The 24,706-nt window shown below is 42.9% G+C and overlaps 1 protein-coding gene across 7 annotated transcripts in view; it reads left to right on the top strand.

Moving 5' to 3' along the window:
• Positions 1-24,706, top strand: part of LOC112258060 (rho guanine nucleotide exchange factor 12-like) — a 149,215-nt gene that overhangs the window by 115,063 nt on the left and 9,446 nt on the right. For all 7 annotated transcript variants that reach the window (XM_042326969.1, XM_024432140.2, XM_024432139.2 and 4 more), the window contains 16 exons: positions 6,029-6,250; positions 7,319-7,472; positions 8,703-8,738; positions 9,715-9,872; positions 11,533-11,679; positions 11,871-11,956; positions 12,837-12,962; positions 13,782-13,896; positions 16,441-16,541; positions 17,160-17,237; positions 18,567-18,642; positions 20,061-20,228; positions 21,831-21,918; positions 22,257-22,334; positions 22,533-22,627; positions 22,745-23,032. In XM_042326969.1, the coding sequence (XP_042182903.1) occupies positions 6,029-6,250; positions 7,319-7,472; positions 8,703-8,738; positions 9,715-9,872; positions 11,533-11,679; positions 11,871-11,956; positions 12,837-12,962; positions 13,782-13,896; positions 16,441-16,541; positions 17,160-17,237; positions 18,567-18,642; positions 20,061-20,228; positions 21,831-21,918; positions 22,257-22,334; positions 22,533-22,627; positions 22,745-23,032 (2,016 nt within the window). The remainder of the gene's footprint in view (positions 1-6,028; positions 6,251-7,318; positions 7,473-8,702; positions 8,739-9,714; positions 9,873-11,532; positions 11,680-11,870; positions 11,957-12,836; positions 12,963-13,781; positions 13,897-16,440; positions 16,542-17,159; positions 17,238-18,566; positions 18,643-20,060; positions 20,229-21,830; positions 21,919-22,256; positions 22,335-22,532; positions 22,628-22,744; positions 23,033-24,706) is intronic.

Genomic DNA, 24,706 nt, shown 5'->3' on the forward strand with positions numbered 1-24,706 from the left:
CCCCCTTAAGTTAATACTTTGTAGCGCCACCTTTTGCTGCGATTACAGCTGTATGTCGCTTGGGGTATGTCTCTATCAGTTTTGCACATCGAGAGACCGAAATTTTTTCCCATTCCTCCTTGCAAAACAGCTCGAGCTCAGTGAGGTTGGATGGAGAGCATTTGTGAACAGCAGTTTTCAGTTCTTTCCACAGATTCTCGATTGGATTCAGGTCTGGACTTTGACTTGGCCATTCTAACACCTGGATATGTTTATTTTTTAACCATTCCATTGTAGATTTTGCTTTATGTTTTGGATCATTGTCTTGTTGGAAAACAAATCTCCGTCCCAGTCTCAGGTCTTTTGCAGACTCCATCAGGTTTTCTTCCAGAATGGTCCTGTATTTGGCTCCATCCATCTTCCCATCAATTTTAACCATCTTCCCTGTCCCTGCTGAAGAAAAGCAGGCCCAAACCATGATGCTGCCACCACCATGTTTGACAGTGGGGATGGTGTGTTCTGTGTTGCTTTTACGCCAAACATAACATTTTGCATTGTTGCCAAAAAGTTCAATTTTGGTTTAATCTGATCAGAGCACCTTCTTCCACATGTTTGGTGTGTCTCCCAGGTGGCTTGTGGCAAACTTTAAACAACACTTTTTATGGATATCTTTAAGAAATGGCTTTCTTCTTGCCACTCTTCCATAAAGGCCAGATTTGTGCAATATACGACTGATTGTTGTCCTATGGACAGAGTCTCCCACCTCAGCTGTAGATCTCTGCAGTTCATCCAGAGGGATCATGGGCCTCTTGGCTGCATCTCTGATCACTCTTCTCCTTGTATGAGCTGAAAGTTTAGAGGAACGGCCAGGTCTTGGTAGATTTGCAGTGGTCTGATACTCCTTCCATTTCAATATTATCGCTTGCACAGTGCTCCTTGGGATGTTTAAAGCTTGGGAAATCTTTTTGTATCCAAATCCGGCTTTAAACTTCTTCACAACAGTATCTCGGACCTGCCTGGTGTGTTCCTTGTTCTTCATGATGCTCTCTGCGCTTGTAACGGACCTCTGAGACTATCACAGTGCAGGTGCATTTATACAGAGACTTGATTACACACAGGTGGATTGTATTTATCATCATTAGTCATTTAGGTCAACATTGGATCATTCAGAGATCCTCACTGAACTTCTGGAGAGAGTTTGCTGCACTGAAAGTAAAGGGGCTGAATAATTTTGCACGCCCAATTTTTCAGTTTTTGATTTGTTAAAGTTTGAAATATCCAATAAATGTCGTTCCACTTCATGATTGTGTCCCACTTGTTGTTGATTCTTCACAAAAAAATACAGTTTTATATCTTTATGTTTGAAGCCTGAAATGTGGCAAAAGGTCGCAAAGTTCAAGGGGGCCGAATACTTTCGCAAGGCACTGTATATAAGATTTAGAAAAACAAGACCACATCCCTATGTCCCAATATCCCCACTAGTATACTTCTTAGCATGCATGGCCAATACATCACCAGTAGTATGGAAGTGTTGATATTTTAACTTAGTTCGGTGGAATGTGTCCTGGTATTGTACTGCGGACAGACGCCAGTGGTGTTGTTTCATCCAGCGCTGTAAAGAGATTGTGAACTTCCGCAGCAGGAAGTGCCTGTCTGGAGCTGTGTGAGTCAGCTCCCCATTACATTGTGCTTCTCCCACCATATATAGTCAGGTCCATAATTATTGTCACTCTTGATAAAGATTAGCAAAAAAATGCTGTTTAAATTAAATACAAATATTGAGCTATATTGTATGCTCTAAAAATTGGGAAATTATATTATTTTATTCTAATACAACTGCTCAGAGAAAGATTTTGTTTAACAAATAACAACGAATCTAAAAAAGATAGGGGTCCATTTTTGGCACTCCTGTTTTCAATACTTTTGCACCCTCTCCTTGCAAGAATAACAACACTGTGATTATTGTGGATAGTCAGGTTAATATAATAGTTAAACTTTTACATGCTTTGCAAGATCTCTAATAATCCTGTTTATGTGGACACATCTGAAATCCATCTATCTGATGGGACTTTTAATAAATGCAGAAAATCGGCAATCAAAATAAACGTTCTACAACAGTGACCATGTTATTTTTTTGTGAAAACTTTGATTCTGAGTTCAGACATAAAAGATTTATGTAAAACTATTTATAAGATGCATACTTTCAGGCGGAAAGGTCAGAACCGGGAAGACTAGAAACAAAACTTGAAAACTTGAAACACGCTGGTACGACCTGACAAGACCTAAATACACAGGGGATAATGGGGAAAAATGGGAGATACCTGGTGGGGGGTGGAGACAAGCACAAGACAGGTGAAACCGATCAGGGTGTAACAGTACCCCCCCTAAGTGCGCCACCTGGTGTCCAATCTGGACACATGCCTGGTTGACCGGGGTGCCGACGGTAGTGGACAAACATCTGGGCAGAGGGTATGCTGACTTCTTCCTCTTGCTCAGGGAAGAGCTGGGGCTGATATCCCAAGAAACACTCAAAGGCGAGAGACCAGTGGCAGAGCAGGGAATGGTGTTGCGGGCATATTCCACCCACACAAATTGCTGGCTCCAGGTGGTGGGGTTGGCGGAGATGAGGCAACGATGAGCCATCTCCAGGCCCTGATTTGACTCGCTCTGACTGACCGGAATACAGGCTGGCCGACGACCCAATGAGGGTGCAGAACGCCTTCCAGGACGGGACGAAAAATGAGTACCGCGATCGGCGACCGTGTCGACCGGAAGTGCATGGATCCGGAATACATGCTGCAAAATGAGCTGGGCCATCTACTTGGCTGAGGGTAACTTGGGCATGGAAATAAAATGGGCGGCTTTGGAAAACCTGTCCACCACCGTTAGGATGGTTGATTTTATTTTTTTCTCTTTTAGTCCTCATTTTTGGACTAATCTTCCAAGAGTCCTTAAACATTAAAATACAATTTAGAATACAATCACATTTTCACATATAACACACTGTTACAGACATAATACACTTACATATTGTCCAGATAAATACTCGTAACAGTCTGAAAAGATAGATTGATTGGTGGTGTTGCCATCTGACGGAGGAAGACCAGTGACGAAGTCCAGGGATATATGGAACCAGGGTTGGTGAGGAACAGGGAGTGGTTGAAGGAGGCCAGCCGGAGCTTGCCGCAGAGTCTTATTCTGCTCACACACAGTGCAGGCAGCAACAAACTCGGAGACGTCAGGAACAATGGTGAGCCACCAAAAACGTTGTCGGACGAAAGCCATGGTCCGACGGGAGCAGGTAAGTCTAGAGGAATGTGCCCATTCTAGGACCGGGAAACGGGCAGAGTCCGGGACAAACATCCAGTTAGCCGGGCCCCCCTTACGGGACCAGGCTCTCTATACCCCAGATGATTGCAACCGCTAGACAGGAGGTAGGGAGGATGGTCTCTGGGTCAGATGGTGTAGCAGGGGGGCTATACGTGCGTGAGAGCGCGTCAGGCTTCACAATCTTGGGCCCAGGGCAGTAGGAGAGTAAAATTAAAACAAGTGAATAACAGGGCCCATCGAGCCTGCCTTGAGTTGAGGCGCTTGGCAGTTCGGATATATTCCATGGTCAGACCACACTAAGAATGGATGTTCCGCCCCTCTAACAGGTGCCAACACTCCTCCAACGCCGTCCTAACTGTGAGTAGTTCTTGACTTCACATGTCATAGTTCCTCTCAGCGGGGTTAAGACGATAGGAAAGGAAAGCAGTCTTGGGCAGGACGCGGACAGGATGGCCCCCACTCTGACATCCGAGGCGTAGCCCTTCACCACGAACTGACGGGACGGGTCCGGATGGATTAAGATGGGAGCTGTAGTGAATTGGGGTCCAAAAACACCAGGTCAGCTGCTGGAGACCACGTGAACAGAACCTTGGGAGAGGTGAGTTCTGAGAGGCGGGAAGCCAGGGTGCTGTAACCCCGGACAAAGCAGCAGTAGCAATTAGCAAACCCAAGGAAACATTGCAGCTGCACTCTGGATGTGGGTTGAGGCCAATCCACCACCGCTCTCACCTTGTCAGAATTATTTGAATATTTCCTGCAGTCATGAGGTAGCAAGGAGATGCTGGAGCGATGGAATTCACAATTCTCTGCTTTCACAAAAAGCTGGTTCTCCAGGAGACCCTGGAGGACGTGCTCTTGAGCTGAATGGGGGAGAAGCGATGTCGTTGTGGTAGACTCATACGAACCGGTTCAACATGTCACGGAGCACATTCTTGACCAGGGCCTGGAACACTGTGGGAGTGTTGGTCAGTCTGAATGGCATCACAAGGTACTCGTAGTGCCCGCTAGCAGTGTTAAAGGCTGTCTTCCATTCATCTCCTTCCCGTATCGGAACCAGATGGTTGACGTTCCGAAGGTCCAACTTCGAGAAGATGGTCACCCTCTGGAGAGGCTCGAAAGTCGAGGAGATGAGTGGTAGCGGGTAACATTTTGTAACCGGGATGTCATTAAGGCCGTGGTAGTCGATAGGTGGGCACAGAGTTTTGTCCTTCTCCACAAAGAAGAACCCTGTGCCGGCGGGGGAGGCAGATGGACGAATACTCCCTGCAGCAAGAGTCCTCAATTTACCCTTCCATCGTTTTGGTCTCCGGACCCGATAGGGAATAAAGCCACCCTCAAGGCAGTGTTGTGTCCGAGAGAAGGTCGATAGCACAATCGTAGGGTCGATGCGGACGAAGAGATGTGGCGCGAGCCTTGTTGAAAACTCCCGGAGGTCCTGGTACTCTGCGGGAACGGCAGAGATATCTGAGGCTTTTTCCACGGCCACAGGAAGACGTCCCTGGGCAGGATGCGCCGACTTCAGACAATGCGCATGGCAGAACGGGCTTCAACCCATCATAGAAAAAGTAGCCCAGTCGATCAGGGGATTGTGCCTCTGGATCCCCGAAAACCCCCAAACCACGGGTACATGAGGAGATTGAATGAGCAGGAACTACGTAGACTCACTGTGATTACCTGACACTCGCAGGTTGATAGGAACCGTATTATGGGTGACTCTGCCAATAAGAGCGCCCATCCAGCGCTCTGGCGTCCATGGGAATGGAGAGGGGTTGTGTGAAGATTCCCAGCTCCGACACCAGGGTAGCATCCCAGAGTCAATGAGCACCCAAAGAAATTTGAACTGGTCACCCCACAGCAGGATGGCATGGAGAGGAGTACAAGGCTCACAGGGAACTCGGGTGAAATCAGATTCTCCCGGTAGGTCGAGGGCAGACAGAGGTTCGTAATCCAGGTCAGAGTCAGGCAGGTACAGGACGACAGGTAGGCTCAGAACCGGGAAGACTAGAAACAAAACTTGAGAACAGGAAAATGGGAAACACGCTGGTATGACCTGACAAGACAAACTGACAACAGACAAACAGAAAATGCAGGTTTAAATACACAGGATAATGGGGAAAAATGGGAGACACCTGGTGGGGGGTGGAGACAAGCACAAGACAGGTGAAACAGGTCAGGGTGTGACAATACAGAATCTTTCCAGATCCTTTGTCTGCTCTTATGGACTGGCTGCTTCAATTCAAACCACAGGTTTTCAATGGGGTTCAGTGGAAGCAAAATGGCTCTATAACATCAAAGATCCACCACTATATTGTACTGTAGGTATGAGGTACTTTTCTGATGTTTTTCAACACCAAACCACCAAATGTCCTCTGACCATAGCACAGGTACCAATCCAAGTGTCAATGACATTTATCAAACTCCAGGAGATTACATGAAAATAGATCTCTTTGGCCACAAACACCAGTGATGGGTTTGGTGTTGAAAAACAGAAGCATATGCAGGAAAGTACCTCATACGTACGGTAAAATATGGTGGTGGATCTTTTAAGGTATGGCGCTATTTGGCTTCCACTGGTCCTGGGGCCATTATTAAGGTCAATGGCATCATTAACTGTATTACCATGGATTTCCCATGGCTATGTGAGCTACAGTACAGACTGTAGTTTATTTTAATGCGGGCATGTCTGTTTGTTTGTGTGTGTGTGTGTGTGTGTGTGTAGTCGGCAAGGCCATAGAGATGAACAAGCAGCGGGGCCCTCAGAAGCAGCTCTCCCAGCCCATCTTAAGCATCCCCGATCTCCCAGAATCCTTGGCCCGCGGCAGCCAATCAAGGGATCCAGGCTCGGATGTGGCAACCCACCCCTCGGCCTTCATCGCATCACCCCCACACAGTGCCCCAGCCAGCCAGGGCTCTGACCCCATGGGACGCGATTCTGACTCGGGTAGGGACCCCTTGTCTCTTCCCCATGCTTTTCCTCCTTACTCTCTCTTCCTATTTGCCTTTTCCTCTCCAATTTCTCAAATAATGATAGAAGGTAACGGATTATGTTATAGCGCTGTAGTGCTTTTCCAAGTGCTCCAATTGCTATATATTTGAGGGGCGGACTTGCCTCATCCAATATCAACTCTCTCCCTCCATGTCTTGCTTCCATCTGGCTTCCTCTCGATATTTCCATGCACCACCCCACCCTCTCTCTCCCACGCTGTTTGTTTGCCTTTGTTCTGTGGTCCACTTCCCTCCTCTCCGACAAGTTTGCTCCCTGGCCTTTTGTTGTCAGGACTTCATTACACTGGTTTAGCCTGTCTTACAGTGGCCCAGCCTTCTGGAAAATAATTGCCTTCTTTGGTTTCTTCTTGTTTATTCCTAATTGGGGGGCGGCCTTCTTGTCCGCATGTCGTCTTTGTCTGCATATGATCTGTCGAAACAACCCCTCTCTATTTTAGTTTTGAACGTCTTGCTATATGTCGTGCGGATATTCTTTCTTGCACTGCTTTTCGACTAAAGGGGATCTCGATTTTTGAGCTTGTTCCATCACACGATAAGACAATGAACACAGCGTAAATGTGGACTAACGTGCTTCTCTTCAATGGAGATCTTTGACCTTCCGAATGAAGAAACTTCTGTGAGCCTTCGCCGTATTACTTAGGACCGTATTGCCTCCTGTTGGACTTATGTGGACTTAAGTGGAGTAGAATATAACTTTATTAATTCACATGGAGAGGAACATTCACCCTGGTAGAATTGAATATAATTTTATTAATCCACTTGGGGAGGGACATTACCCCTTTACCTTTGGATTATTGTTCTAATGTGGGGACCTCCCTCTGCGGCCATATCAAGTGTCTGAGTAGGACTGTTGATTTAGGATCAGTCTTTTCTTTTAGATCACAACGGAAATAAGATTACAGGGCCTGTTGGGACCAGATTGTAGATCAGCACTCTTACTCAGAGATTATTTTTACATACAGCCCCTGACCTCTCCTCTCCTCCTTTGTTCTCTCCTCTCCAGGTCTCACTCCCTCCTCCGCCCTGCCCAGACTGAGCTCTGACTGGCTCCACTCGGACGATACCCAGAACAGGATGGCCCACCCAACCAGCACCCACTTTGACTTCAGCCCCTGCACCCTGGAACAATTGCAGGAGGAGGAGCGTGAGAGTGACGGGTAAGGGCGGGCACAATGTCATGGTGTCGGGTTGGATGCAAACTATTGCCGACTACGTGGTGCTAACTGTTAGACCACACATGCCACATGGTTTATACACGTTTGAGAGTGTCTCTCTTACTATAACACACTTCAGTGTAAAACACACAGCTAGGTATTGATTGGACTTTGGGAAATATACAACTTAAATATGGAGACGAATTCAGGCTAATGGGTCCATTGAAGTCAATTGACTCAATGAGCCTATTTCTTTAGCACTTTTTTAAAACTAAACTATGAGGTAAGCGAGAACATAAATCAATGTATTTTACAACCAATGCAACAACAAAAAGTTTACAAATTGTATGATGATAATTTCTATTCTTGCATTGGCGTTTACCCCCCTCAAAAATCATATTTTTTACATAGTGAGGTTATAGTAAGATAGGCTTATTGACTTGGTGACAGCACCTTTCCATATGATGTGCTAGTTACTTAGCCTACATGACCATTGAGAAGTACACCACGTAGAAATACAGAGGGCAGATCTGCTGTAATCAAATGTGATGGTTTCGTCAATACATAGTGAATGTCTAATCTGTTTAAGGGTTGAGAAACTCTAATCTATACCATCCTTTCATCTTGAACAGTTTATCTAATCAGAGTCAGGACTGTCTTCTGGGTCAACACAAATCTATGCTAAGTCTACAAACCAAATGGCATCCCATTCCCTATATAGTCAAAAGTAGTTCACTAAATAGGGAATATGGTGCCATTTGGGACACACACTAAATCTCATGCTGGATGAATTGAATGATCACTAAAATATTGGTCTGAGGAAGGAGCAAGCTTTCCCAGAAAAATCCTTCCAAGGCAGAATGTTTTGCTGATGTGTTGGTCCACTGCCAAGCTCATTTGTTATCATCCGACATGACCGGTCGACAGCAAAGTCTGCTGTCTCACAGTCTCATTCGGCCATTGTGCCGGGATACCCAGCCCATACCCAGCCATCATACTCAGAGCCATATCTGTTCTACTACAGCACTCAGTGACATACTGAAGACTGGAGCCATTGAAATCCCTTTCTTTGTCTCTGATCATTCATTACCTTATTGAAACTCATTGAAATAATATGTCCTCTTATGGTGTATTGCTTGGAGATGGGGAGTTCTCCAATCTATGCCTTAGGACCTCCGGGATTTGGGCTCGGTAGAAAATGTGTTGACGGGGACTGTGATCTTCTCTCTCCAGAGTTCCAGAGGGAGGCACACCCAAACCAGCCCGGAGGTGAGTCTTTTTTTACTTTTATTTGTGTTGTTGTCTATTTCATGTGATGTTGTTTACAGACCTGGGTTCAAATAGTATTTGAACCCAGGTAATCGTTGCAGTTGCGCTAGTTTGACTGTTCCATTGGTCAATTTAGCCAGGCAAGCTTATCAAGTACGGATAAAGAATTTTAAATTATTTCAAATAGTATTTGAATCCAGGTCTGTTTATTTTATTTAGATATTTTTTTGGTCTCTGTAGTCGTATGAAGGTTTGGCATGAATCAGAACTGTTTTTCCTCAGTTGTTCTGTGGCATCAGCTATTCAAAGGGTTTGCATTTCCCACACAATTTATTGAACTGAATCAGTGGTGCTTGATTAATCATCATTAATGTGATTAAACTTGATTTATTTAACCTTTAGTTAACGAGGCAAGTCAGTTAAGAACAAACTCTTATTTACAAGGCGGCCTACCCCGACCAAACCCTCCCCTAACGCTGGGCCAATTGTGAGCCACCCTATGGGACTCCCGATCACGGCTGGTTGTGATACAGCCCGGGATCGAACCAGGGTCTGTAGTGACGCCTCTAGCACTGAGTTGCAGTGCCTTAGACTGCTGCGCCACTCGGGAGCCTCTTAACTCTGGCGAAATCTTTGAATAGAATTGATTGAGTTACTAGTCCACATCTCTCAACCTATTATTAAAGGCTTGACATCTGCACTTAGTAACTTGGTAACTTTCCCAATTAATCACACATTGATTTCAATCGGAGACTTGCGCTTTAATGTTGTTTAAATGGCCCCAGGGCCATGTTCATTAGGTAAAGGTAAATAAAACCAACCAGAAGAAGACTGACTGAAACAGGGAGGGACTACCTGAACTCTTATCCAATAAGAAATGCTTGTTTTCATTTTCTGTTGAAAAAATGTTGCCACTGCATGCCCTAATGAACACAATCCAGGTATCATCATCAGCGACTTGTTGTTCTCATGTCAGGATGCAGGGTTTAGGCTTTCCAGATGTGCCGAATGAGGACGACCTGGGGAATGAGATCGAGTGCAAGCAGGACTCTCCCAACTGGCAGACGCTAGTCAGCCGAGAGGTCCTGGCGGGCCTGACACCACAGGAGATCAAGAGACAGGAAGTCATCAACGGTGAGGCCGGTGACCATTTTTCTTTCACATAATGTACAGCTGCCTGGGGATCAATCATACACATAGAGTAGTTTCATGCTATCAGTCTGCTGAAGATAGATTTGTTGAATATTGCAAGTAGTTTCATGTTAGCTGTTAAGAGACATGGTTATTGAGATGGCAAGTATGATGTGCTGGATTAGAATTTGTTCTCTATATTTTCATGCATAGCTTTATATCCTAGCTGCCCCAGCCTGACCTAATTAGTTATTTGAGTTTGTGTCCATGACCAAGGCTACTGTGTCCATTCAAGTGGTGAACTTTTTCACTATGAGTATCAGTGATTGTAGATCCGCTAGCTAAACAACAAGCCACTAAAGTTTGTGTGATGTTTTCATTGAAAAGTGTCCAAATTCGTCAACATATGTTGTGTAGATCCTGATATACCATGGGATTTGTAGGCCTCAATCCCAAAAGAAAATCTTGTTTCCACCTCATTGTCTTAAGTCAGATGTGGTCATGTTAGAATGATGCCATCTATTGGGAAGAAGATGGGTTCCACCTAGTTTATGACCATAGAGATACATCTAAGTGACAATGCCTTCAAAGCCGGGGTTTGGAGGATATATTGGCACGGATATTGCAAACCGTGCCAATAGATCCTCTAAACACCGGCTTCGAGGGCATTATCACTGTTATACAATGGGTTACCAACATATTCCAATAATGATTGATAACCTAATGACATATTTTCATAAACTTTATTTTGATGAATTTATTGATACTATTTCATCCTTCCTCAACATATAGTCCCAAAACAAATCTAAGGTTGCTACCCAAGCCGGCTGGTCGTTTGTTCTATTGGTTCTGCATCTATGGACGCGGCCCAGTCATTCGTTCGAAATGTTCCATTGCCATACTGGCTGGCAACGTTCTAATCCTTTGCTTGCTAGCTAGCCAACAACGGCTAACTTAGTCACGCCAAACAGTGCAGAAAGAATAACAACAGTAGCTGCATTTGTTTAAGCTGTTTTTCTAGTGACATTTATTTGGATACATCGATAGCAATAAGCTAATGAGGAACAATTTCGCCTGGCATAGAAAATGTGCTCTCTCGTTAGAACACTGTTGTTCAGAGGAGTTCGCCTCTGCACAACACAATCATTTCAAACTGAAGCTGGAAAGACTCCAAACTAGCTGCACTTCGTTTGACCTTTTTTCAATTGACATTTCTTTGTATATATCCATAAAAATGATGCCAGCTCATTCATGATTTCGAATGGCTGAGACACTCTGCCCGCCTCTCTCTTCCGACCCCTACACGTTCATTGAAACAATGTTGCAAATGTCAGAGACAGACAGCAAGGTTTATACAAATCTCTGCTGTTGAAAACTAAATGTTAGTCTTAAAGAAATGTGAAATAATGTCTAGATGCTTTTTATAGTGGAGATCAAGTTTATAACTTCCCTGCCTGGGCTGATGAAATAGTGGATTGTGCAGTCAGGTGGAACAGAGGAAATAAGCATTTTATCATCATGGATTTAGGATTACGATTAGACACACCCGTTGTATAAAATACACTAGTGGCTGATGTCATAGGCCTGCATAGCTTTAGAATGTGCTGACAGCAGTCTTGTTCTGTTTAATTCTTTGGGTCTGACTTTGTGCGTGTCTCCACAGAGCTGTTCTACACAGAGCGAGCCCACCTGAGGATGTTGAAGGTTCTGGATAACGTGTTCTACCAGAAACTAACCCGAGACAGCATCCTGCCTCCTGGAGACATTAAACACATCTTTACTAACCTAGAGGAGATTGTCCAGCTACATGGTACGCTGTGTGTATGTCAGTGTCGGTTAAACTCTTCTCTCAGGGCTAATCCCAACTTCCATTTTCACTTCCTAAATCATTGATATGGACCTATTCCCAAACAGATGTATAATTTTCCCTGACTTTTTATGTTGTGCATATCCAATCCTTGCTATCTCATCTCATGTAATCGCTTTTCTCTTCCCCTCTAGTGTCGATAACAGAACAGGTGACAGTCATTCGGAAGAAGAACGAGACGTCAGTGATAGACCTGATAGGAGACGATCTACTAGCTTGGGTAAGAAAAGACTCAACTTGCATCCTAAATGGCACCCTATTCCCTTTTATAGTGCATTGCATTTGACCAGAGCCCTATGGGCCATTTGGTACAAACTTTCCGTCACTGCAGGAAAGGAGAGGGGGGAGTATTACTGTACATCCAAAAGCCATTGGGATAACATTGTTGTTGTGTGTGTGTGTGCGCGTGTCATTTTCTGTGTACGTGTGTGTGTTTGTCTGTCCATGCCCGTGCGTGTGTTTGTCTTTGTGTCCCTCCATGCGTACGGGTGTGTCCGTGTCCCTCCGTGCGTACGGGTGTGTCCGTGTCCCTCCGTGCGTACGGGTGTGTCCGTGTCCCTCTGTCCCTCCGTGCGTACGGGTGTGTCCGTGTCCCTCCGTGCGTACGGGTGTGTCCATGTCCCTCTGTGCGTACGGGTGTGTCCATGTCCCTCTGTGCGTACGGGTGTGTCCATGTCCCTCTGTGCGTACGGGTGTGTCCATGTCCCTCTGTGCGTACGGGTGTGTCCATGTCCCTCTGTGCATACGGGTGTGTCCATGTCCCTCTGTGCGTACGGGTGTGTCCATGTCCCTCTGTGCGTACGGGTGTGTCCATGTCCCTCCGTGCGTACGGGTGTGTCCATGTCCCTCCGTGCGTACGGGTGTGTCCATGTCCCTCCGTGCGTACCGGTGTGTCCATGTCCCTCCGTGCGTACCGGTGTGTCCTTGTCCCTCTGTGCGTACCGGTGTGTCCATGTCCCTCCGTGCGTACCGGTGTGTCCATGTCCCTCCGTGCGTACCGGTGTGTCCATGTCCCTCCGTGCGTACCGGTGTGTCCATGTCCCTCCGTGCGTATGTGTTTTTGCACATGTTACCATGTCCTTCTGTGTGTGCATATGTAGTTCAGTGATGGCGAGGAGGAGAAGATCAAGCGGGCGGTGGGCACCTTCTGCAGTAACCAGCCCTTCGCCCTGGAACTCATCAAGACCCGGCAGAAGAAGGACCAGCGCTTCACCTCCTTTATGCAGGTTCGACAATATACTTAACTATACTATATTGTACTGTACTAGTCATGGGTTGCATGTTGCGTCACAATTTTGTTGTGAAGGTTGTCTTGAGGACTGGACTTTCTACTCAATGCTTTCATAATTGCAGCTAATTTAGATTTTGTCTGAAGTGCATCATAGTGGCTTGGACACACAATTAGATTTCTATAGGAAGCTAAACATTTGTAGGAAAAAAATGACTGTTGTCATCATTGCGATGTCGTCAGATTGACTTTAGATGTAGTATAACGTTAGCTAGATAGGTAAGATTGAGGGGAAAGCACCGGATTTTAGCTAGCTAACTTTTCTATTGAGAATGACAATATTATTTAAATTAAATTTGACGACATCCTAATATTATTTTATGTTTCCTACTAACTATTCACCTACTTTAGCAATGTCATCGTATTTCCAAGCCAATATAGTGTAATTTAGACTAAACAATCATTAACCCCATGGATGAGCCGTCTTAAGAATGTTCATAACAATGACGTGAGGTGCAACCCATGAATACCAAACTATATACTATGCTTTTCTAAACTATGGTATGTTATACTATACAATACTTTATTATACTGTACTAATGTAGTGCAATATACAGTATTATACTATACTGCACTACACATTGCAATTCAATATAGAACAATACAACGTTATTCACTCCCTCAAGCGTGACTTAGAGGGCATCATCCTAACCACACAAGCTCAGTTATAGATGGGGAGATTCAAGACATGGATGAACTGAGGTGATCTGGAGTGAGTGACTGTAGTATTGACTCGGGTGTGTGTCTCTTCCCGAAGGAGGCTGAGAGCAACCGTCTGTGTCGCAGACTCCAGCTGAAGGATATCATTCCAGTGGAGATGCAGAGGCTGACCAAGTATCCACTGCTGCTGGAGAGCATAGCCAAGTACACAGGTACAGTAGACAGACACCACTATAAAACCCTGTCTGTCCACACAACTATTAAAAATGGAGACTTGGGCCTGAAAATAATTTGGAATAAGTTGTATCTCTCTTCTTCTGAGTCTACCTGTTGGAAGATAAGTATTGCATTTCTTTATGGTTGATTGAAGAGGGGTGTATTTCCAAGCCCTATGATCTTCTAATATTTAATAACATTACTGAACTAAAGGAAAGCCTTTTTCAATGGCAGTACTGCAGATTTAGCTACTCAAACTTTTACAACCAGAGATTGTAAAATCTGAAGAAGAAATTATTCTGAAGATTAGGCTATAACTGAAGCCGGCATCATCATCCCATCCCTTCACATTCTTGGTCTTGTAGTGCACTTATTTGGCCCACTCCATAAGACTGTATTGCACTTATTTGCAGGCCCAGCTCCAGGGTGACATGCCTGAGGAGGCATTTTAAATACATGGAAGAGCACAACTACTAGTATTGCTTTAGCGCCTCAATAACACATGGTGGGAAAAGTCCTACTACTGTTCAAATATACAAAATGTATCTAAACTGTAGCCGTTCACATCAACAACTGTCGCTTTATATAATAACAAAAGAAAGATACAGTATGCACCCCACTACGACATGTGCACCCGAAATGCAACCATAGCTGCATTAGGCCTACACATAATTTGCGCCTACCAACACGCACAGATCAACTCGAAAGGGTGAGCACCACTAGCTTGTCAAATATTCTTACAGGCTTCATCGCTTAAACTGCAATAATTAGAACTATAGGCTTTGTTTCTGTCGATTTTGACACACGACGCAATGAGCGTAACCAAGCCGCCACTTCTCCAGGGACGCAATATTTTCTGTGTGGGAGAGTTTCAGTAAGGAAAACTAAATCAAAATAAGTGCATATTCTATAGTAATAGCTGATGTGAAATGTCCTACATGGCAGTAGCTAATTTGCAGTGGTATAAAGTACTTAAGTTAAAATATTTGAAAGTACTACTTAAGTAGTTTCTTGGTATCTGTACTTTACTATTTATATTTTTGAAAATGTTTTACTTTTACTTCACTACATTCCTAAAGATTTTTTTAAACTTTTTATTCCATACATTTTTCCTGACACCCAAAAGTACTTAACTGGATATAGGAAAATTGTTAATTTCACACACTTATCAAGAGAACATCCCTGGTCATCCCTACTGCCTCTGATCTGGCCGACTCACTAAACACAAATGCTTTGTTTGCAAATGATCTCTGAGCTTTGGAGTGTGCCCCTGGCTATCTGTAAATTAACAAAAACAAATAAGGTATAGTTTTACTTTTGTACACAAGAAAACACGCAATGTTGAAGAAAAGCCCACGGAGACTGGTAGCCCAAGATGCGCTCATTAAAACAGCACACACCATAACCATTGATTCAGGACCATGGAAAGAAGGCTTACCACCAGTCAGTGCGATGAAAGGATAACGTTGGATGCACTGCCTATTTCATCGTCACCACAGAGCACAACCGAAACACTACATTGGTCATTGTCCCTATACCCATCAAATAACAAAATCTGTATATCTATCAATAGCCATTAGACCCACAAACGCAAGCAATGACATTAAGAATCATAGATAAATCTAAAAGATGCATTGAAGTAAAAAGCAAACATCTAAAACTGTGACATAAAAAATATCTGCCAAACAAACAGTAGAAGAAACAGTAGAACATGAGGGAAAATCAATGAATTCATAATTCTGGCACGGAGGCCCATAAAGGTTGTAGCTTACCATTTACACAAGTTGCAGCCTCCTCCATGTTGTGTTTAATCTCATACATTTTCTGATTCCATTTTCCTTCCTGGCGAAATGTACTTGTCAGGCCCCCTATCAAATGCCAGCTAGACAAGCTGGGCTTTTCGTTGATGTAACAATTCTGTGTTCACTGAATACGTTCTTCAGAGTGGAGAAGGAATTTTCGCACATTGCTCTAGATGTCCCAAATGTTTATCCAAATCCATGTTCCAGTGACAACAGCACAGTCGGAATTGCTGACAAAGGCCCACCGTAACTTTGAAGAGCACTGAGTGGGACTGTGGTTACGATTTCACTTTGCAAGAATCAATCAACTGCTTCCACTGATTCAGTTTTGGTTAGATCCAACAGGTCGTCAGGTGCTAGTGGCTGGAGTAACGGAGGTGCAGGTGCTTGTTGTGTTGTCGCCCTCATCCTGCTGGTGCTAGGCGCTGGCTCTTCTCAATCTTGTTGGTCAGCCGGCAGCGTGGGGGATGAGTGGTATTAACACATTTGATCCCTTTCTGTGACAAAACAAAACGGTCAATTTGACCCCACCTTATGACAATCAGAATGCATTTTTGGATTTAAACTACTAAATATTACATCCCCACTCCCTCCCCCTTTCTCAGGTCATGAGCACACACTGGGCATAGCCTCTGTCCTGGTCTGCACTACTGGCAGGTCCGACAAAGTACATTGGCAAAACCAGGCATCCGATCCATAAGACTGATATCATCAGTTTGTGATTTTTTTTCCTGACAGAGGATGCAGCGGAGAGGGACAAGGTGAAGAGGGCCGGGGAGTGCTGCAGGAAGATCCTCAACTATGTCAACCAGACAGTGAAAGAGGCAGAGAACAAACAGGTAACTGACTATGGAGAGGAGAACCACTGGGACTAGACACATGTCCACAGCTGAGCTACACCAACAGTTGTCATGTTGATGGTGGATATTAAATGAATCGGTGGAAAACTGTTTGACACTTGCAAGCAAAATTAATCGAAGCCAGTTCAGTTGGGAAACTGATAAAGGGATTCAAACAACACTTCCTACCTTAATATGGCAGTCTATTTAAGTTGACCAGTTGTGCACACATATCCTAGCTATGCGATTGGTTTGTCTTTTCTGCTTAATATTGCTGCTCCTGTAACTATTGCTGCCACCTGCTATGCGTTGTCTGTTTTCTGCTAGTCCACCACCACCCCAGCCTCAAATTGTATTCAAATGTTAATAATTGATGTATTGCTCTGGCAGTGAGCTCACCTGAAGCAGAACAGCCTAACACCAAATGGGTTCTCTTCTATTTTATAGTAAATGCTTAAACAAATACATGAGTTTCCTGTGTAAACAGTATTCATGTAAAATATAGTAAACAGTGCATCTCTTATGCCTGCCACCTTTCTACCACAATATATCAGCGAAGGGACTGAATAGGTCCTGTCTAGCCAGTGCTGATAAGTCTGTGTGCTCCTCTCCCTACAGAGGTTAGAGGACTACCAAAGACGCCTGGACCTGTCCTCACTCAAACAGAGTGAGAACCCAATGATCTCAGAGTTCAAGGTGAGACTCAACTCCTCTATTCCTCCACTTGTCTCACCATTTATTTACATGCATGTACCTTTGTTTGACCAGGGAAGTTGATTAATGACATATGCTCATTGGCAACAACCCCAGTAGGCATACAGCTTTAGAAAGGTGCCTGTTCTGATTTGTGCGCTGGCGTGGTCTCTACGTGTACACGCGTGTCAGAGTCGTCAGCAGCATACCACCCTACATCCCACAGCTGGCTTGCTTCCGAAGCTAAGCAGGGTTGGTCCTTGTCAGTCCCTGGATGGGATACCAGATGTTGCTGAAAGTGGTGTTGGAGGGCCAGTAGGAGGCACTCTTTCCTCTGGTCAAAAGAAAATATCCTAATAGAGCCCACAGTGGAGGCCATAAAACATAGCATTCAAATAGGGAAATGGTTCCAATAGTTTTTTCCCATAGGGGATATTAGAATCACTTAAAATAAGGGCTGTGTTTCGTGTAGGCTCACCCTGGCGTGATGTTTTGATAACCATGTAAATCTCTCTCGGACAAGTTGACTTTTATCAATATATTCCTCTCTATTTACTCTCAGATTTGAAAATGCTAATTAGCATCAAAGTAGACATCATGCAAGACTACAAATCCCTGCAAGCTCCTGCACATCATCTCTAGTTGACACCTTTGCTAACAGGTATTGCGGCAATTTAAAACTTCCACAAGATAGTTCACAGAATTGTCAATTTATTCATTACTAAATTTAGCTAACATTAGATAGTTAATCCGGAGATTCTTACATTTGCCTCTGTTTCAGTCTCATCCAGATCATGGCATTTGTAGTTCTTTATGAACCACATTGGCAGCCAATTAGCATTTAATTTTCGGGGGGTAAATACAGGTGAATATATTCATAAAAGTCACCTAGACCTATTTGCACAGTTATCAAAACGTCACGCCAGGGTAAGCCTACACGGAAGATTATTATTTTAAGTCTTTCTAAAAAATCTCTATGGGCAAATTGAATGGTAGAAAAACGATTGGAACCATTTCCCTGTTTGACCACTAGATGTTATGGTTATTATCACTCATAATGTGGCACTCTATGCCCCAAGGCAGTGATTGGGGACATTGCCCTGTGTAAGGTGCGGTCTTTCCGACGGGATGTTGAACTGGTGTTCTGACTTTCTGTGGTCACTAAAGTAAGAGTAGGAGTGTAAACCTTGGTGTCCTGGCTAAATTCCCAATCTGGCCATCATACCATCATGGACACCATTCCCCAGGTCGTTGCTGTAAATGAGAATGTGTTCTCAGTCAACTTACCTGTTAAAATAAGGGTTAAATAAAATTGTGTGTGTGCGTCTGTAGAGCCTGGACCTGACCAAGAGGAAGATGGTGCATGAGGGACCTCTCTCCTGGAAGGTCAACAAAGACAAGACAATCGGTAGGTGCCCACAATTTAACATAATGTGTTTTAAATAATGTAGAGTCATATATATATATATATATATGTATATGTGTATATATATATATGTGTGTATATATATGTATATATGTGTGTATATATATATATATGTGTATATATGTATATATGTATATATATGTATGTATATGTATGTATATATATGTATATATATGTATATATGTGTGTATATATGTATATATGTGTGTATATATGTATATATGTGTGTATATATATGTATATATGTGTGTATATATATGTATATATGTATATATATAAATGTGTGTGTATATATGTGTATATGTATGTATATATATATGTATATATATGTATGTATATATATATATGTATATATATGTATATATATGTGTGTATATATGTATATATGTGTGTATATGTGTGTATATATGTATATATATGTATATATACATGTGTGTATATATATGTATATATGTGTGTATATATGTATATATATATTTTTTTTAAATGTACCTTTAGGACAATGTCTAATATCATTTTCAGCTTAGCCCTTTGGTACACTTGAGTTGTCATCATGTAATGCTGAAAAACTAAGAAGGCTACAACATACAGTAGAAAACAAAAGGGTACACATGCTAGTTTTAGCCTACATAAGCACTAGCTTGTCCTCTCTAGTGTAAGTGATTTTCTGTGTGTTGTAAACCATCTGCTCTCTGTATCAAATGTCAGAACTCAGAGATACTCTCTACCGCACCTTCTGTCTAACTCTGAATGCTCGGCTATGAAAAGCCAACTGACATTTACTCCTGAGGTGCTGACCTTCTGCACCATCAACAACTACTGTGGTTAATATTATTTGACCCTGCTGGTCATCTATGAACGTTTGAACATCATGGCTGTTATAATCTCAACCTGGCACAGCCAAGAGGACTGGCCACCCATCAGAGCCTGATTCCTCTCTAGGTTTCTTTATAGGTTCCTGCCTTTCTAGGGTGTTTTTCCTAGCCAACGTGCTTCTCCATCTGCATTGCTTGCTGTTTGGGGTTTTAGGCTGGGTTTCTGTATAGCACTTTGACATCGGCTGATGTAAAAAGGGCTTTATAAATCAATTTGATCGATACAAATGTTCCCATACATTACTACCAATTAATCAACCAAAAGTAGCATGAGTACGCTTCTGACATCACCAGGCCGTAAATTAGTAGAGAGACCAATAAGAAAGAGGTCCAAACCTCACTGCCAATAACAGCTAATTTCCAGTTTCCCACTAAGACCATTCTCAGACAGTCCTAGCAAAATTCTTTACCAATTTAATTGCAAAACAATTACAGTAAGGTACTTAAATTGATACCCATAAATTATTTGATATTGAGAGAAAAATGGCTTCATTGGACCTATTGAACTTCCTCCTGTGCCCTCAGAGCTGTACACGCTGCTCCTGGAGGACATCCTGGTGCTGCTGCAGAAGCAGGATGAGCGGTTGGTCCTCAAGTGCCACAGCAAAAACCTGGCGGGCACCGCCGACACCAAGCACATCTTTAGCCCCATCATCAAGCTCAACACTGTGCTGGTGCGCTCTGTGGCCACCGGTAAGTCCATTGAATTCAGTTTATTGTCCCCACAGGGAAATCCATTCTGCAGGAGTACATAAGACACGATACATGAAGATACACAAGGAAGCACTAACAAGCCACGTCCTCTTACTTTAATTAACCTGTTGCGACGAGCAATCCCGTATCCGGGATCCTATTTATAGCCTCAAGCTCATTACCATAACGCAACGTTAACTATTCATGAAAATCGCAAATGAAATTAAATAAATATATTTGCTCTCAAGCTTAGCCTTTTGTTAACAACACTGTCATCTCAGATTTTCAAAATATGATTTTGAACCATAGCTAAACAAGCATTTGTGTAAGAGTATTGATAGCCTAGCATAGCATTAAGCCTAGCATTCAGCATGCAACATTTTCACAAAAACAAGAAAAGCATTCAAATAAAATAATTTACCTTTGAAGAACTTCAGATGTTTTCAATGAGGAGACTCAGTTAGATAGCAAATGTTCAGTTTTTCCAAAAAGATTATTTGTGTTGGACAAATCGCTCCGTTTTGTTCATCACGTTTGCAACGCAAACTTTTTTCCAAATTAACTCCATAATATCAACAGAAACATGGCAAACGTTGTTTAGAATCAATCCTCAAGGTGTTTTTCACATATCTATCGATGATAAATCATTCGTGGCAGTTTGGTTTCTCCTCTGAAGAAAATGGAACGCGCATGGACCTGGAGATTACGCAATAATTTCGACGGAGGACACCGGGCGGACACCCGGTAAATGTAGTCTCTTATGGTCAATCTTCCATTGATATGCCTACAAATACGTCACAATGCTGCAGACACCTTGGGGAAATGACAGAAAGTGCAGGCTCATTCTTGGCGCATTCACAGCCATATAAGGAGACATTGGAACACAGGGCATTCAAAATCTGGACCATTTCCTGTATGAAATTTCATCTTGGTTTCGCCTGTAGCATTAGTTCTGGGGCACTCACAGATAATATCTTTGCAGTTTTGGAAACGTCAGAGTTGTTCTTTCCAAAGCTGTCAATTACATGCATAGTCGAGCATCTTTTCGTGACAAAATATCTTGTTTAAAACGGGAACGTTTTTTATCCAAAAATTAAAAGAGCGCTCCCTATCTCGAAGAAGTTAAGAGGGTTGTTCAGGAGTGTGTAATGTTTAAACAAATTCTGAAATAGTTTGTGTAGAACAGATGTCATTTTCTGTTATGCCAAATGGAGATTTGTGTCAGCTTTATATGCTCTATTTCTATCTGTCACATTCTTAATGTTGGGTCCCACTGAAAAGTCTCATGGAATCAATGTCCAATAAAATTGCTTCAAGCATCATATTTGTGGTAGCCTGGTCCCAGATGTGTTTGTGCAGTCTTGCCAACCATCATGTTTGGCATGACAATGACATTAGACTAAGTTTGGTTGGGACCTGTTTGATGTTGCGATAGCTCACATTCTGTTTTACTGAAGTGACCAGGCTACATTGGAGTTGGCTATACAGCACAAACAGATCTGGCACCAGGCTATATCTGGCGGGCTTTGGAGAGGAAAGACAACATAGCAGACTGTCATAATATATGTTCTGATGATATGCTGCTGTCTCTTCCCCTGACAGACAACAAGTCCTTCTTCGTGCTGTCTATGTCCGACAACGGAGCCCAGATCTACGAGCTAATGGCCCAGACCGTGTCCGAGCAAAGAACGTAAGTCTGTTTGTTTGTTCATCCCAAAGTCACTTAATTCAAGATTCCCATTCAGTTGTCACCTGGCTGGAACTAGGATTGAAACATTCTGGACACTTTATCAAAGTTCCCAGGTTTTCCAGAAATTCCAGTTGAAGGATTCTAGGGGGAAATAAGGGTCCTCCAACTAATATTTCTGAAAAAGCAGCATTTTCTTGGTTTTATTTTAATTTTAAGTCGAGTCCCTCCAGGCTAAGTTGCTCTCATAGAGATAGATGGCACTTGACAGAAAGACGGGATGGGCTCTCTTTCTATCTCTCTGGTTGCTATGTTTCTCATTAGCTCCTCCCATCCACTAGGTGGCAGTGTCTGATAACGCAGAGGGCAGACACCATGAAGATGAAACCGCACAACATCATACCTTTACCTCAGACCGAGTAAGTTAACTGGCCTTTTTTGGCTATTTATATATATAAATATAAATATATATAAATAAATAAAATATAAATAAAATATAAATAAATATTTTTTATATTTAACTTGTTATATATTCTGCTGTCAAATGAAAAAAGGCTCCCGTTTCACATCGCCCTAGTTTATAATTTACGTGTGTGCATTTTTCATGTGTGTTGCAGTGCTGAGCGAGACGCAGTGGAGGAGATCAGCACAGGGATACCCAAACTGAGCAAAGACCCAGACCGCCTTTCCACGGGAAGTATCCAGTTCGCAGGTATCAATTACACAACATTTAATCTAGTTTTTCGACCCTATGAAAAGTTATGTGAGTTTGACTATGCTTCTTGCAGCTTTAAAACAACTTCATTACCCATGTTTCTGTGTCCCCCAGAAAAATATGTCACTTCCTCGCCTGGTCTGCAACCCACGCCCACATCGATCAACCCATTCGACAGCATCAAATCAGACGACAAGGAAGAAGAGTCGCCGCTACTGCTAGACAGAAGAGAAGTGGAGGAGGTAGACGAGGAGGAAGTTGAAGCGTTTCTGGTTGGAGAGCTGGCAGACAGACTGCCCTTACTCCAGGAGAGGTCATGCCAAGGCATTGCCATCGATGACCAGGAGCCCCATGATGCCTTCGTCATGCCCCCCTCCAGAGCCGAGGAGGCCCTAAGAACCTGTGAGTTTACTACCTTGGCCTTAGTTAAACCCATATGACACATAGTGATTGAATGACACTATAATAATCTTTTGCTACGGAAACTAAAAATGTGTTTCTTATTGTCCAGTGCTGAGCGATTAGTGCTTTTTGAGGTTGGTTCGATTATGAAAAAAATAATCTGTTTTCAACTTTGGTTTCAATTACTTTGGACTGAATGCTGTAACAACACAGAATAAAACAATTAATAAGAGTCACATGATTTTAGTGACTGCTTATTAACCGTCATAGAGCTGCTACATATGCTGTTTGACAAAATCATTATTTGGTAGTTTTTCAAAGTAAATAAGGCATACTTTTATGACTGCTTGAATACCAACTATCAATCACTTAGATCATGTATTTTCAGGTAGAGATACCTCGCTAAGCAACAGCTGTGCTCTATATCCCCTTACGATCGAGCATTCTTCTGCCTCTATTTTATGCCTGCTATAGAAAACACGGACCGGGCAAGTTAATGCCCAATGGATTATGGTCATTGGAGTTAATTACCACTTTGTATAATATTGGCCTGTTGAAAATTACAACTCCCTACTACATCGTCAGTGGCGATTTTAGCATGTAAATCTTGGTGGGGCAAACTCAAGACTTGCTTAAACAAATGTCGTTTCTACTGACTCCCTGTGCATTTGTGTAAGTCAATAAGAACCTCATTGTCCTTAATAATACTGAACGCCAACATGAGTTGACTTTTGAACCATTCAAACAGTATTACATTTATGTTCAGTAAATTCATGTTTGTTCTTATATAATTAACACTTAGCTCTAAGTATAAGCAAGTGCAAACAAACGAGCTGCAACGAGGTAGGCCTATTTGTTCAGCACTTTCAAAATGGACACCGACAGAAATTCAGATGTTAGTTCAGATAAATTCAGCAAGATGTTGAGGCCTTGACTCTTCGAGAGAGAGATGGATGGATGTGCAGTTCGCTTACTATTTGAAGGAAAATACAATCACGAGGATCCAGACGCATAGACAAGGAATTGCGCAAACAAAACAACCCTCGCAATATCAACTGGAATTACATGGGTCCATTACTAAACTTTTTGTTGAAAACAAATACTTTAATGGGAAGAGACTGTCATTGGCAAACATGGTTACAGACCCAACAACATATAGTATCTCCTCCTCGTGAAGAAAAGCACATGAGCTAATTTATGCAGAAGCATACAAGACATTTTTGGACTTAACATTGTTGTGCTGTGCTCACTTGAACAGGAAGGTGGCATGGTGGTTGTTCTTGTGGGCAACATTTGTCATCAAGGGTGCTTTCAAGACAACAGGGAACTCTGGGGTGGGGAAACAAGGTCAAATCATGACATCAGTTATTTTTAAGTTCACAGGTGTACAAAGAGGCCTGAGTTCCCAGCTTGGAATTCTGAGTTGGATGACCGTTCAGAACATATTTTCCCAGTCGGAGCAAATATTTTCCGAGTTCCCAGTTGTTGAACTCACTGAAGTCGAAATTTCCCAGTTCCAAGTTTCCAGTTATTTTGAACGCAGGCAGAAGTCATGCTGGATTGACAGCATGGACAATGTATTCAACCTTTTCTCATCCATGGTGTTGCATGTGAATGTTTATCCTTTAAAGCTTGGAAAAGAGAAAAAAAACCTTAAACCCAGATTTGGACCAC

This window comes from Oncorhynchus tshawytscha, linkage group LG09, assembly GCF_018296145.1.
Source record: "Oncorhynchus tshawytscha isolate Ot180627B linkage group LG09, Otsh_v2.0, whole genome shotgun sequence".
NCBI lineage: Eukaryota > Metazoa > Chordata > Actinopteri > Salmoniformes > Salmonidae > Oncorhynchus > Oncorhynchus tshawytscha.